General features: G+C 35.1%; 2 protein-coding genes and 1 long non-coding RNA gene across 3 annotated transcripts; 1 reads left to right on the forward strand and 2 right to left on the reverse strand.

Annotated features, from left to right (window-relative positions):
* Window positions 1–1,172: 1,172 nt before the first annotated feature.
* On the reverse strand, window positions 1,173–1,844 carry LOC146904735 (uncharacterized). The gene has a single exon (XM_085728359.1). It carries the CDS (start codon window positions 1,842–1,844, stop codon window positions 1,173–1,175), a length of 672 nt encoding a protein of 223 aa, XP_085584485.1.
* Window positions 1,845–3,553: 1,709 nt separating this feature from the next.
* On the reverse strand, window positions 3,554–7,353 carry LOC146904736 (uncharacterized). The gene is made up of 7 exons (XM_085725035.1): window positions 7,160–7,353; window positions 6,930–7,016; window positions 5,260–6,364; window positions 5,027–5,177; window positions 4,635–4,910; window positions 4,440–4,547; window positions 3,554–3,926 (listed from the first exon to the last, which is right to left on the reverse strand). The coding sequence occupies exons 4-6, from the start codon at window positions 5,045–5,047 to the stop codon at window positions 4,503–4,505; spliced, it is 342 nt and encodes a 113-aa protein (XP_085581161.1). The 5' UTR covers window positions 5,048–5,177; window positions 5,260–6,364; window positions 6,930–7,016; window positions 7,160–7,353; the 3' UTR covers window positions 3,554–3,926; window positions 4,440–4,502.
* Window positions 7,354–7,445: 92 nt separating this feature from the next.
* On the forward strand, window positions 7,446–11,347 carry LOC146904737 (uncharacterized). Its single transcript, XR_015019216.1, has 2 exons — window positions 7,446–8,152; window positions 9,463–11,347. It is a non-coding gene; the product is annotated as an uncharacterized LOC146904737 (long non-coding RNA).
* Window positions 11,348–16,049: the final 4,702 nt, after the last annotated feature.

The following is a 16,049-nucleotide window of genomic DNA, read 5'->3' on the forward strand; positions in this document are numbered from 1 at the left end:
GGAGCTGTGACTTCATGAATAATGCCCTGATTTGAGCAATAGGATTCAAAATCTCTAGAGGTATATTCACCACCTCCATCAGTTCTTAGAATCTTCAGCTTCATGCCACTCTGATTTTCAACTAACACCTTGAACTTCTTAAAAACTTCTAGAGCTTCACTCTTAAGTTTTATCAGATATAACCACAGCATCCTTGAATATTCATCCACAAATGTGATGAAATACCTATTTCCACTGTATGTAGGAGTCTCTATAGGTCCACATATATCTGAATGCACCACATTCAATACATGCTTTGCTCTCATCTTCAAATCAGACTTGAAAGTTGACCTAGAATGCTTTCCTACTAAACATATGATGCATGACTTTTCAGGGATCTTCACATTTAACTCCCCAATAACCATATTCTTAGTTTTCAGTAAACATAGACTCCTATAGTTTAAGTGTCCATACCTTTTATGCCAGAGTTCAGATTCTTCATCTTTCACTGAAGCTTTATAACAGATCTGCTCCTTATTCATTATGCTGGTTTTGAAGGTTCTGTTCTTTGTAAGCTTAGACTGCAGTATGAGCTTCTTCAATGGATTGTACAGCTTCAAGGTTTCATCCTCCATAGTTACTGAATAACCTTTCTCTACGAGATGACCTACACTCATGAGATTACACTTCATTCCAGGAACATAGAGTACCTCTTCTATCACTGCTCTTTTTCCATCACTTCCTTGTATGATCACATTTCCCATACCTTCAGCTTTCATACTTCTGCAATCTGCCAATCTCACACTGGTTTTCTTGCTATCATCAAATTCACCCAGCCATTCCTTCTTACCAGTCATGTGATTTGAGCACCCAGTATCAAGATACCAAGTATCTGATACTGCTTCTGACTCTTTGTCACTTGTAGTAGCCATTAACATGATTGTATCAACATCAGAATGTGAGTCTTATTGGGCCACATTAGCTTCTTGCTCTTTGTTCTTTCCCTTTCTATCTTTATTGAACCAGCATTCAAAAGCATAATGCCCATATTTTTCACAACAATACCATTGTACCTTTCTTTTATCTTTCTTCCCTTGATTCTTGGAAGAAGATTCAGCACCATTCTTAGAAGATTCAGGTTTATCACCTTGTTTCTAATTGTTCTTTCCTTTTCTCTTCTTCCACAAATCTTTCTAGGATTCTTGCTGCTTGAATCTTGCAAGCAATGCCTGTTCCTCATCTTTCTCCACCTTTCTACCAGTTATCTTCATCTCATGAGCTTCTAATGCTCCTTGAAGTTCTTCAATCTTCACTTTATTCAGATCCTTGGTTTCCTCATACGTTATCACCAAGTGATCAAATTGAGATGGGAGAGTCCTCAGAATCTTCTCCATAACTGATCTATCAGAAAGGGTTTCACCACAAAGCTTCATCTGATTTGTGATTGTTAGAACAGATGAGAAATAATCCTGAATCTTTTCTTCATCCTTCATTTGAAGCAACTCATATTGTCTTCTCAAAGCCTGTAACTTTATCTTCTTCACTTTATCATCTCCACTGAAATACTTCACCAACGTATCCCATGCCTCCTTTGAACTTTCTGCATCAGCAATTTTCTCAAACACCTTGTTGTCAACACATTGATGAATGTAGAATAGAGCCTTGCAATCTTTCTTCTTGGCTTCTCTGTGTGTGTTCCTCTGAACATCAGTGGGATTTTCTGGAAGTGGATCGAAACCATTGCTAACAATTTCAAGAACATCTTGAAACCCAAAAATCACTTTCATCTGCTTAACCCATCTATCCCAATTCTTCTTTCCATCAAGAACTGGCAAGTGCGCAGCGATATTCCCATTGGAATTCATGGTTGATCTTCTTCTTGGATCGAACTATGCTCTAGATACCAATTGTTGGGGTAATGCAGTTGTGTATGTGAAGTTTGTGAAGGTTTCTTTGTGGTGAAGAAACAGAAAATAACAGAAAAACTGTTCTAGGGTTAGGGTTTGAGAGAGAAGAATAGAAAAGATAATAGAATTGTGACAACTTGTATTATTCAATGAGGGTTACAATGTTTATATATACAAGAGTAACCTAGTGTTACTTGCTTATCAAGTAACTAACAAACTGTAACTAAAACTAGCTAAACATAAGCAAATCTGTTATTACTTATTCACCAAGTAACAAAACCCTAACATGTGGGAAAGCATACAATAGTTTTGAATTACACACCAATACCGTGGACCCAACAAAAAGTAAAGCAAACAGTAATAGAATAGTTGAATGAAAAGAAATGTAAGAAATTAATATTCGATGATGATTTGATGTTGACTCTTGTTAAATTATGACTTGTTGATTGTGTGGATGTAAATACTTTACAATGCATTTGATGAATTTGGTGAAGATATTATATGATGGTGTAAATTGCATAATATGGAATTGGTTATTTGTGCATTGTCGAGTCTTTACTTGAGAGTTCATGCATTCATAGTCATATCAAGTCTATGGTGAAGAACACTTTTCGTAAGGAATGACGTTGGTTATGGTGAAGAACGTAATTGTAGGTGTTTATTACTTTGGCGGATTCAAACGGTAAAATTATCTCTGAAATCCATTGATACCACATGCATCTAGAAGAGTCTAAAACATTGCATGCATTTGATAATTGGTGAAATTTGTCATACTTGACTATGTGAATTGGTGATTATATACATTGATGAAATTTGGTGAATGCGTGTGAATATGTGAAAGGGGTGAATTTGAACATGTTGTTCTATTATGCTTGTATGCTCGACGATGATTAATGTCAATGTGGAATTCTTTGTGAATGATTTGATTAATTGTTTATTGATCATTTGAAAATAAATATGTTGTTTTACTTTTACCATTATATATTATTTGTGGAATATAATCTAACCCCCAGTGGTAGTTCGGTTGACCACCGCGTCATTTCACTACTAGAAAAATCAATTTTAGAGAGGGTAGAAATCCGTCACTAAACTACCATAATTCCCTCACTAACGAATTTAGTGAGGGATTTAGTGACGACCGGTAATTCCTTAAGAATATTGGCCTTGCTAAATTTTTGTGAGGGATTTTGGTTTCCGTCCCTAATTGACACGGATAAAATCCCTCACTAATCATATAAAACCATCACTATATATGCACCAGAAAACTTTGACAAATCCGTCAGTAATCAGTGAGGGATTCTTGTTCCCTCTCTAATAGTGAGGGACTATTCCATAGTTGTTTACCAATATTTCCGTCTCTAATTAATGACGGATTGGTTTTCCCTATCAAACTGTGAAGGCATATTTCATCACTAATTGTGATGAAACTAAATTCCCTCGCTAATTCAAACAGAAATTTAATGACAAATCTCAAACCAGATTTCATTAATTAATTATATTAATATTATAAATGTATTTACTATATTAAACTTGTTGAAAACTATAAATATACAATAAAAAACAATTGATAAATTGTCTTCATACCCATCACTATAAAAGTCATAAGGAAACTTAATAAGTTTACAACCATTGTTCAACTCTCAAAATACATAAGAGAGTCATAAGGAAACTCTCAAAATAAGTTTCATAAGAAACGCATAAACATTTTTAATGGTACTAGAAGTAGCACATTAACTAAGTTTGCAACCAAGCTATCAAAATAACCATATGTTGTACATATTATATATCTATATATCAAGTAGATGGAGGTGGAGGTGGATGTAGATGACCTTGAGAAACCATTTCCATCAATTTAGTCATTTGCTCCCTAAGAAAACGTGAATCTTCCTACGATGCACGAATCAACTTCTCATGACCCTTCTTATTTACTCCTCCAACAACATCTAAGAAGATAATGTTGTCACTTTCATGTCTAGAAACATCATCCCCTAGTGCCTCCTCATGTGAATCCCTCTCAATAATCCTTTTTTCAAACTCATCCTGCAAAATAATAATATTTTACTAACAAGTAATAATTTCATACTTCATTCAGTCAACAGAAACAAACTAACATTCCGATATATCTTCCTGTCAAGACAATTCATTATTTTTCCCACAAGCAATATTCTTATATTGTGTTCACTACTTCCCTATATCAGTTTCCCAGAAGCATCAAGTGGAGTTAGGATTGGTATGGAAGAAAAAAAAAAGAGAATTGAAATGGCAGTGCTCAGTCTAAGTCATAGGTACATTTATATTATTTCTTAATATCTTTTAAGCTAATTGATTAAACATACACTTGCAGACTGCTACATATGTGCTTAACAATTAGCATCAGTGCAGAACCTCCATAAAAATAACATCAGTGTATAACTAGTTCCCAACAACTAGCATAAATGAACAATTATTTCAGTGCAGATCTATTAAAACAATTAGAAATATCATCAGTTCTTAACAATAGACTAAATACTAAATATTCATCAAGTTCAATAAGGTCATGAAGTACTAACTTACAACAATATCCTTTGATTTTGAGGAAACCCACTTGCTTGGATCACCTTTCAATTTGTGTGTGTATTAAAAATTTTCCCAACATGTTGGAGTCACTTCTGGAGATGTTTTCTAAAAACAAAACGGATCAATCAATGTTAATTGAAATTAAAATGCTTAACCTAAAAAATACAATTACACTCAAATTCAATTACTTACTATTCTCTTAGAAATCTCAAATGTTGGAATCGACCCTCCAGTGTGGAGTGGAGCATCAGAAGATTTTCTGCTTTTGCTGTTAGTTTGTGCCTTGCTTTTCCATTCATTCTCACTCCATTTTTCATCCAATTTCTTACGCATTTCAACTGGAATCCAATCACCATCATCTTCCCCGTTTTTGACCCTATACATTGCACTTGAGTATAACTGCGAGGCTTTATGGTCAAATGACTTCTTAATATCTCCATCAAGTTCAGGTAGCCACTTAAACTTCCTCTACAGGATAAAAAATATAGGTTAATAATAGAATGAAGCTATATATTGAGAATAATCTACATGAAAAAAAATAAATATCTATTAAGATACATAAATATTCATGAATACTTTCATACATTAAACTCTCTAAACCACATTGCAATCACACTACGGGGCCCGTTTTTTTTCCTCTTCAGCCTTTAGTTATCCATACGTTGTCCAACATCCATCAAACTTTCGCTTCTAATTTTTGTTATCGCACGTGTAGGCGCAACAGCAGGGTCAAACCTATTGAAACAATATTGAAGAAACTGTAAGATACGAGTATGATATATTTAAAATTAAAGGACAAAAAGTAATAAAAGCATACGTGCTCTCTGGTCCTGGACGAATCCAAATACGCTCATCAAGAGGGTCCTCGCTCCCAATGTTTGGAGATGAATCCATTTCATTTGATGATACATGTGGATCAGCACCAAATGCATTAGTTGATGGGATTTGTGGCGAGCTTGGTGATTGAGAAATAGATGGGCTAGGAGTAGAGTGGGGAAGTTGTGTGTTTGTTGTTGTATGAGATGTGGAAGGATTTGTTGCTTGCCCAACAATAGTGTGTGATGGAGTAGGCAGCCATACCTCTCCCAGATGAAAGTGTGGTACCCCTAACTCTCCTACCTCTACTGATACCTACACCAGTACCTCTTCCTCCACCCGTCAAAGTAACATTTCCTGCCATCTATATATACATATAAAAAAACATATATTTGATTAACACATCAAAATCTGGACATATCTAAAACATATAACGCAGATGTCAGAAAGTTCAATTGTTATTTGTAAGAAAAGCTTCTTATCATGTCGGTATATGAGTACTTCTTATCCTACCAAATGCAAAAACAGAAAACTACCAAGGGAACAAACATAAAAGGCTGGGACAGCAGGCCAAACTGCAACTACAAAGCAGCTGCGCAGGCACCTCAGCACAGAAGAACAGCAGAAGGTGTTGTTAAGGTCAGATAGAATCCACCAAAAGCAACAGAACAGCCAAAAACCAGCAGCTTGTTTGCACCAAAAAAAACTCCCATGCCCCATCAAAAAGTGGGCATATATCAAAAGTTGCATATACAAAAAAAAAAAAAAAAACAGATTAGTTCATTCTCTAAAAGAGCACAGTGACCTATTTAAAGTGGCTATATCAAAAGTTGTTGATTTTTTAGGGAAATAACAGGTGTACATACAAAACATAACTCATTTCATCAAGAGGTGGCAGTTGGAAAATGTACACTAATCAATACTGATGCTGCTCTCGATATTCTTCTTTGTCAAAAACAAAGTAATGGTTAATACTTGTTAAAATATATATTATTTGGTTTTTCACTTGTGTTGTCCAAAAATGAATAGCAAGTAATCTTTGTCAATGATATTTACAAAGAAGTTACATGGAAGGGTTATAGAAAATTCAAAGGAAGTTTCTGACTCTGCAAAGCCAAAACAAAGTAAGAGGGTCGGTGCTACTAATAACTAATCCATAAAGATTACTAGCTAATTAGTCAACACAATAGAAAACGAGTTGTGTTATTCAAATATACAAAAACTGACGCAGTATTCATACACAATGTACAATACATACATTTTTATGCACTGTATGTTCTGTTTTGAGTGTAAATAAATTCAAATAAATATCAAAATGCTATCAAAGTTAAAGCAACAAGTCGTACCTTTATAACTAAGTTTAAAGTCATAAAAGCTTAACCAAGTACAAATTTGACGATTTCTTAAAATTAAATGACCTATATCAGGGACATCATCCTGCTCTTGTATCAACACCATATCACATAACAACAAAATTCGAACCCAAAATCCAAGTGTCACTTCAAGTAAGGCCATGATGAAAATCACAGTTAATATATATATATAAATTAAAACAACATCAGAAATACAAGTATCACAAACATCAATTTCACTGAAGAGAAAAACTCTGAAAAAAAAATAAAAATAAATAAATAAATAACATATAAATTCTGAGATTGAGAGAGTGGTTACCGTGATTCTGAGATTCACTGAAGATTTGAGAAAGGATTTCGGGAGAAGGAAGAAGATTCACTTTTGGGAGTGAGATTCAGTGAAGATCTGTATTGTGAGAGCATGAGCACAGTGAGGAGAAATTCAACATCAAATTCAGGAGAATCTACAAATTAAACACATAAATTAGTAAAGATGAGAATGGGAAGAAATTTCAAATTGAAACCTTGACAAAAGAATCTGAAACTAACCGATTTTGGGACTGAGAAGAGCTTTTGCGATTTCGTGAAGATGAATGCGATTCCGTGAAGATGACAGCGATTCAATGAGGTGAATTCGATTCTGAGAAGATGAGAGCTTGCGATCAGTTTTTGAGAAGAGCTTGCGGTTTGGGATTCATTTTTTACCGATAGATTTGGTTCAGTTTTGAAACTTTGGAGCGATTCATTTTTGGACTGAGAAGAGCTTTGGTTTAGATTTGAGAGGTGAATTGGGAAATTTGTTCATCTGAAGAGTGGTTGAGGGTTTGGGAAAAATCCTTTATTATTAAAGCCAGACTTGATGAGCTGGCAGTGTTGCCCTAATCACTCCTTATTTTCCCTCCCTACTCTATCATTAATGTTAATCTCATCTGCCAACGACACCTTTAATCTCAGCCTTTGATCTGATGACCTTTCAATTACCTCTTTGAACTACAAACAATTTTCAAACCAACCAATCAACATCCATCGCTAACACTATCTATCTCTTTCCAACTTATATAGTTTATCGAATGTCTATCCATCTTACAAAACAGTGTTGCACTGCACACGGCTCCATATTCCTTACTTTCTCTCTAACTCCATTCCAATCCGGTCCTTCTTCTCTCACACTCTTGAATTCATACCCATGAACAAACAATCAGTTAAACCCATCCATGAATTCACTCCAGATCGGTGAGTGGCTTCGTTCTTCCCTCCTAACCCCCAACTTCCACTAAACAAACAATCATGACCGAACACGGCAAACTCAAATCCTACTCCGGCCACCCTCCTCCGCCGTCGTCGCAATCCTTTCAACCTCCTCAGTACGAGTCTTTCCATGGCATTTCCAATTTCCCACCTCTTCACCCTAACCCTTACTCCCGACGTCGATTTCCCTCACCCCGACCCTCCTCCTGGATCCGAGCCCTCCGCCCCTCCTCCTGGATCCGACCCCTCCGCCCCTCCTCCCTATTACAGTTATGGCCACTAAGCATTTTTCCGGTATTGTTCCTTCTTCTCGCTTTTCTTCCTTCTTTTATTTATAGCTTATTTCTTCCATTTGGTTTTGTTTTGTAGCTTGAAAATGAAAGTGTTTTGCAGCTTGAAAATGAAAAAATTGAATTTTTTTATTTTATAAGTTAATATATTTTGATGAGCTCTGTGATGGGTCATACTAATTTAGAAATTTTTTTGTTTGGAGATTTTGTTATTTTTTGTTGGTTTATACATATCTAATCTTGGTTGTAGATTTATCTCTATTCTTGACTGACTCCTCTTTGTTGTTGATATCTAAGCTCTAAGTTGATATCTAGGTAACCAATGATGGTTTGATTTAATCATATGTGTTTTATTCTTTGCTTTCCTTCACATTTTATGAGTCTTACTAACCTAATTTGATTACCCTTCAACAAAATTTGGACTTTGCAACTTCATGCACACCATTTTTTCTTTTTTATTTACAAAACTCAATTTCCTCGGTTGTGTAACAATTAAGGTATATGTACTGTGAAGGGCATTGTTAGTATGCAAGAGCCATGTCAATTAATTCATTTCAAGTTATGGATTGTTTTCCTTGATTTTTTTTTTCTTTCAAACATCCAATGTGTAGTTCAATGGATTATATGTAAATGTGTAACCAAAAAAAAAAAAAAGATTAAATGTAAATGTCATCTTTCGTCTGTGTATGCTACTGTTAAGCTACTTCTTCTAGGTGTTCTGCCATATCACTGTGAAGCTACTTCTTCTCTGTTTGAGTCATTCTTCTCACCACATCGGTGTTCTGCCATTTTCTTACATGATTTAGGTTATTTCTGCTTTTGGTTGTTTTTTCTTTAGATCACTTCATATATTCTTCTTTTATCTTTAATTTTGCTTTTGGTTGTTGTGCTCGATATACTATTTCAAATGTGGCTGCTAAAGTGATTCTTGAAACTTGAAAACAATGTTATGTAAATTTGTTTAACTCTGTGTGATTTAAATCTTATATTTGAAGCAAGAATGTCAAATAGCTATTGGTGATCAATGATATTAAATCATTTTATCTTATTGTAATGGTTGAATAACTGCGGAGAATGTAACAGTTTTGTTCAATGAATTGTTTACTAAGCTGAGATTATTGATCACAATATACGTTTATTCATACTCTGTTAAAAATGAGTTCTTTTTTGAATTCTTAGGTAGCTCTCTCTGTTGAGTTCCAACTCCTCCACTTATATAAACTTAAAAAAGTGCTAACGAGTTCTTTTTTAAATTAGGACTTATTTACTTGACCTTCTGACTTAGAAAGTTCTATTGTACTTTCAATTATGCAGGATTTAGGGAGTACTCAATTATTGAAGATCAATATTAGTACGTTTTGTCATTGTTGTATTTTTTTACATTCTAATTCTGTCAGTTTCGTATCTGCTACTGTTCTATATAATAAGGTACCTTTGATGTAGTTGTGTGGTACCTTTTGTACTCTGTTTGTGTCTAAGTACAATCTATCATTCCTTTTAGGTTGGCTATAATGTTTTGTAGGAAAATATTTGGTTTTTATTTAGTGATTGACACTTGAGTATTTTGAGTAAGATTTGAAAAAGAGAGGTTAGTTAACTGACTGATAAGTATTAGAACTTTGGAGAGAGATTTGGAAAAGATGTCAGTTCATCACCTTTAGTATTGGAATAATATGTCAATGAATTATATTTCCATGCCTTTTATGTTGTCACTTTCCAATTTTGTTTTACCATTTTGTGCAGAAGGTGTCAAATGTAGAAAATTTGGATTTGGATTGGTTTTACATAGTGTTTTCTGAGTTAATTATTCTATTTCAGCTACATAACTTTCTTCTAACTTATTCTTTGTTATAAAAGTTATAATATTGTTTTCTGTCAAGCTTCCTTGATTTATCATAGATTATATAACAATGATTTAAACTAACTTCAGTTGGATCATGTAAGGTTCATTCCATATCAAGTTAAATGTTAAAGTATCCTCCTTTGTTTCTCTATGCTCAATTGACTCAAATATCCCCTGTTGGTAATTCTTTTAAATTACATTAACGAAAATATTATTTTCTTTTTGATTTGTTTCTTTGTCGACTCATTTAGATCATTAGAGTTACAAACCAAATGGTTATGTATGCATCTCACTTTTTAGTCATGTCAATTTAAGTGGTTAGGAAATTTATGGAATAAGCTAATTACACAGTTAGTGTACGGCAGCTTTGCTATTGCTTTCATACTGTTGAGTGTTATACTTCAACCTTAAATTTAGTTTCCCTTATAATGGCAGCTTTGCCATGCTGTAAATTTATAATTTTTTCTAATTCTCATGTACTGAAGTGCTTACATATTTGTAATAGAAAAATATTGCTTTCTTTTATGCCCATCACATAAAGGATATAGTATAGTACCACCCTACGACCAAAAGGAAACTCATAAAAGATGATCTTTAGTTTAAAAGCTAAAGAGATGGAAAAAAATGTATTCAACCCAATTAGGAGGAGAAGAAGTGTTAAAGGGTTTAAAATGTCAAGACTGTGGGAACCAAGCAAAGAAGGATTGTGCATACTCAAGGTGCAGAAGTTGCTGCAAAAACAAAGATTTTAACTGCCATACACATATCAGAAGCACTTGGATTCCTGCTGATAGAAAATTAGTGGAAAAAAAGATCTGAAATGCATCCACCGCAAAGAGTCCTAAAATGCCATGGATCGAGATTGCAGATTCAAAGTAATCAAGGAGCATTATTTGGTAATATTAGTTATGCTGGCATGTCTTTAGTGAAACCATTTTGGCTATCTAATTGTTTGTTGTCCCTTTCTTAGTTAAAATTTTCCATTTATGGAGTTGTCATATTTTGTGTGAATTATGTAAGGGCTGGGTTAACTATTTTGGATACAAATTTGTATTTGCACCTTTTGCTGGATTGGCTTTAATTAAGTACACCCTCCTGTCACTAATATAAACAAAAAACTACATTTTAGGTTCATTCATTTAATGATGTATGTGGTCTATAATAAAGACCATGCACATCATTAAATGAATGAATCTAAAATGTAGATTTTTTGTTTATAATAGTGACCGGAGGGTGTATGTTTTGTTTTTAAGCTTGAATCTTGGATTTGATATTACTTTAGAGTAAACCATGTGAATCTGTGATACCATTTTTATCTTTTTATGAATAGCAGTGACATCCACTTTGAGTTTTCTATATCATTTCATGTTTGCTATTTCTCACTATCAACTCATTTTTTATCGTATAAATTGTGGTCCATCATGAATACATAATTGTATAATGTCAGCGAACCGTAAAAATAAAATAAAAAAATGTTGAGTCTTTAAAAAAGGAAACAATTTTTCACATAAGTTCACATTAAAAGTAAATAATATGAAAATCAATTTCATCTTAATTTTATATATATGACGGTAATTTGCTATGGTTATTCTCATAAACTTTCAGCATGATGAACGATCTATTAAGTTAACCATAATCTTGAATCAAGACATGATTGGCATTTGCCATGGAAAAACGGGTGAAGATCCTCTCCCCGTTTCTTAAATAAAATGGAAATGTCAATTACTATAGTTTTGAAGTAAATATATGATATAAATGTGTACATTTCAAGAATTGGAAACATTAATTGCATATTTATACATTAAAACTTTGGTAATGGAACAAATGGAGAAAGAGTCTAGTTTTTGGTTAATTTTATTTTAGGGTTTGTGAATATTGAGTTCTTGGGTTTGAGTATGAAATTTTGTTGGATAATTATTTTAGGGTGTTTGTGAGAAGAAAAAAAAAGAGAGGGAATATTTTAGTATGAGAGGAGGGAAAAACCAAAACGTGAAAAGAATTGAGGGGGAAATAATTCAGTTTTGATAGTAGTGAGGGTTTTAGTGAGGGATACCTTCGATAGAGTTATGTAAGTGATATTAGTGAGGGTTTTAGTGAGGGATACATTAGATTATTTCAAAAAAAAAAAAACGTGAGGGATACATTAGATAGGAATAAAGTCCATGTCAAATTTCGTCACAAACATTCAGTTAAAGAATTTAGTGAGGGATTTAGTCACGGAATTTTTGTGACGGAATTTTTGTGACGGATATTTAAACAATTCCCTTACTAATGTTTGGCAACTCATGTTTTGTGGAAAATACAAAAATCCGTCCCTAAATCCGTCGCTATTAGTGAGGGATTGTCTTCCCTCCCTAAAATCCATCTCTAAATTGCGTTTTTCTAGTAGTGTTTCTTTGAATGGCGTAGGTGATTTGCAGGATTGAGGTGATTGCTTTTCTTTGATGTTTCAGGGATAGCTTGGATTCTTCCTCATTTATTTATTTTTGCTTAGAGTCTAGATAGGCTCTGATGTAGGGGTGTCGCTCTTATGACCTTGTCTTTTGATACCTTTGATGACTTATGTTAATTATATGATGAGGATAATTGTATCACGGTAATGTATTTATGTGGAGTGACACATAGCATGTTGAGATTGATTACTCTTGATTTTTTTTTTTAAGATTATTACTCGGTGATGAGATTTTATAAATGTTGACTGTCTTCCGTTGCAAATTTTTATGGAAGCCAATTCTCTCACACGACCATACAACGTCGAGGAGGTGAAGAACGCGATTTGGGATTGTGACAGTTTCAAAAGTCCGGGTCCAGATGGTATTAGTTTCGGATTCATCAAACAATTTTGGGACCTCTAGAAGGACGATTTTATGAGATTTCTATCAGAGTTTCACCGCAATGGCAAGCTTACAAAGGAATTAATTCTACATTTATTGCCCTTATTTAGAAGGTTATGAGTCCGCAAAGATTGAATGACTTCCGCCGTATTTCTTTAGTGGGGAGTATGTACAAGGTGTTGGTCAAGGTTCTTGCAAATAGATTGTGTGATGTCATAAGCAGTGTCATCTCTGACTCACAGTCTGCTTTTGTCAAAGGGAAGCAAATATTGGATGGTATTTTGATTGCTAATGAGGCTGTTGACGAGGCACATCGTTATAACAAAGAATTGATTATGTTCAAGGTTGATTTTGAGAAAGCATATGATTCAGTGGATTTAAAATATTTAGATTCAGTCATGTATCAAATGAATTTTCCTACTCTCTGGAGAAAATGGATTATGGAATGTGTCGGTTCAGCAACAACATCTGTATTGGTAAACGGGAGTCCCAATGAGGAATTTCCTATGGAACGGGGGCTTCGACAAGGAGATCATCTTTCTCAGTTTCTCTTTTTGTTAGCAGCAGAAGGTCTAAATGTTATGAGGACATCTTTGGGGACGACGGGGCCGTTCCATGGTTACAGGGTGGGTCGCAATAATGAGGTCTCTATTTCTCATCTTCAATTTGCAGACGACACCTTGTTACTTGGTGAAAAAAGCTGGGCTAATGTGCGATCTATGAGAGCACTGTTGATTATTTTTGAACAAGCTTCTGGTCTTAAGGTGAATTTTAATAAAAGCATGTTAACATGAGTTAATGTATCGACTTCTTGGTTAAATGAGGTTGCTATGGTGATGCAGTGTCGTGTGGGAACGATACCATTTTTGTACTTGGGGGCTGCCCATTGGGGGTGATGCCAGAAGAATTGAGTTTTGGAAACCTGTTGTGGATCGAATAATCACTAGACTGTCGAATTGGAAGTGTAAGTTTCTCTCCTTGGGTGGTCGCTTGGTTCTCCTGAAATCTGTCATGTCATCTCTCCCGGTTTACTTTCTTTCCTTTTTCAAGGCCCCCGTATGTATAATTTCTTGTATTGAATCTTTATTTAAATTTTTTTTTTTGGGGGGTTGTGAGGATGTAAGGAAAATTTCTTGGATCGATTAGGATTCTATTTGTGCTCCCAAGGAGGCTGGAGGTTTGGGGGTGAGGAGGTTAGGTGATTTTAATTTAGCCTTAGAAGGAAAGTGGTGTTGGCGGATGCTAGTTGATAAGGAGGGATTGTGGTACCGAGTCTTAAAGGCTAGGTACGGAGATGAGGGGGGTCGGTTGACGGAGCGAGGAAGGGAGAGTTCGGTGTGGTGGCGGATGCTCACTAGGGTCTACAATGGTGTTGGGATGGGGGTAGGCGGGTGGTTTGATGAGAATGTACGTAAGGTGGTAGGTGGAGGTAGAAGTACCTTTTTTTGGACGGACAATTGGGTGGGTGGTGTGCCGTTGCAGGATAGATTCCTTAGGCTTTTCTCTTAAGCCGAAGATAGGTGGGCAACGATGGCGGAGATGGAGGGTAAGGGTGGGCGGTTGGAGGTGGTGGGTGGGTGTGGAGGCGCCGTCTCTTTGCTTGGGAGGAGGAGAGCGTGGTTGACTGTGTTGCTATTTTGCATAACATTATTTTGCAGGATAATATTTCTGACAGGTGGCGGTGGCTTATTGATCCGATTAAAGGTTATACAGTCAAAGGTACCTATCACTATCTCACGGCGATGGAGGCACCTGCTGATAGGAATTTGTATGTCGATGTCTGGAATAAAAGAGTTCCGTTAAAGGTTTCTTTGTTCGCGTGGCGACTGTTCCGTAATAGACTTTCAACTAAAGATAAGTTGGTGCGGTGACATGTGCTTCATTCTACTGACAATGTGTGTATAGGTGGTTATGGGTCACAAGAGACCGCCAATCACTTGCTTCTCAGTTGTCACACATTTAGTACCACCTGGTTCCACATTTTTCAGTGGCTTGGTATTTCTTTTGTTGCTCCTTTAACAGTACGTGAGCATTTTTATCAGTTCGGGCACCTTTCGGGGTTACCGTGTTCAGTTTATTCGTTTTTACAACTAATCTGGTTAGCTTGTGTATGGGCTATTTGGAAAGAGCAGAATTGCAGAATTTTTCAACAAAAGATCATGGATCTGCAGAGCATAGCAGACAAAGTCAAAAGGCTCTCTTTCTTTTGGCTGAAATCTAATATGCCCACTTTCGCCATTAGTTACCATGACTGGTGGCGGCACCCTTTACCTTGTATGGGTGTTATTCTGTAATATTCATGTTTCTTTTGTGCTTTTTCCTTTTCATCTTGGTGGTGTAATTATTACCACAGACCTGACTTTGTAACAGATTCGGTGTTTTTTTTCAGCACGCCTTGTGCGTTTTGAAACACCTTTGGTATCTATATTAATACATTTTGGCTTGTTTAAAAAAAAATCTATGGAAACCAAGTTGTGTATCTTTTGGAAAAATATAGATATGTAGAATCAAAATCTCTTGAATTATTGAATTTATTGAATTATTATTACTTTCGGGGTTTAGAGTGTTACATAATCAGTGGGTTTATTAGTTAACCTAGAAGCTCTCATCAACTTGCAACAAAAAGGGTTATGATACATGTAACAGCCCATTTTTCGCTAGAATTATTTTATTTATTTATTATGTGTGTTTATATTCGATTGTGTGTGATTAACTGCCTTTGTGTGTATTTTATTCCGGATTAGTGGATTTTTGGCTTGGAATGGTATTTTAGTCATTTTAGACTCAAGGGTATTTTGGTCATTTGGTGAGCAAAGTTAAAATAGTTATTTTATTTAGAGGGTCATTTTGATGTTTTAAGTGGGAGTAATTATTTTTAACAAGTTACTAGTGAGTTGGGGTAATTAATTAGAGGCGGTAATTATTCGTTATTTTGACGGTTTAATTGTGTAGTAACTTTGGTGAATTAGTTGGTAAAAATATTGAGTCCATTAAGACAATTAGAGACTTAGCCCAATTATGTGGAGACTATATAAACACAACATCTTGAGAGAGAAAATTAGGTCATTACATTGATTCACTCATTTCACATAAACATTTTGAGAGAGGTAAAAAGAGAAAATGGATCAAGAGGAGGAAAAGAGGAGCTAGAGAGAGAGAGCTTGGAATTGGAGGATAGGAGCTAAAGTGAAGCTGGGGTTTGGATTCTTGAAGAACTAGAGGTA

This window comes from Medicago sativa, chromosome 7 (genome assembly GCF_051527215.1).
Source record: "Medicago sativa cultivar Bolivia chromosome 7, Bolivia_mono, whole genome shotgun sequence".
NCBI classification, from domain to species: domain Eukaryota; kingdom Viridiplantae; phylum Streptophyta; class Magnoliopsida; order Fabales; family Fabaceae; genus Medicago; species Medicago sativa.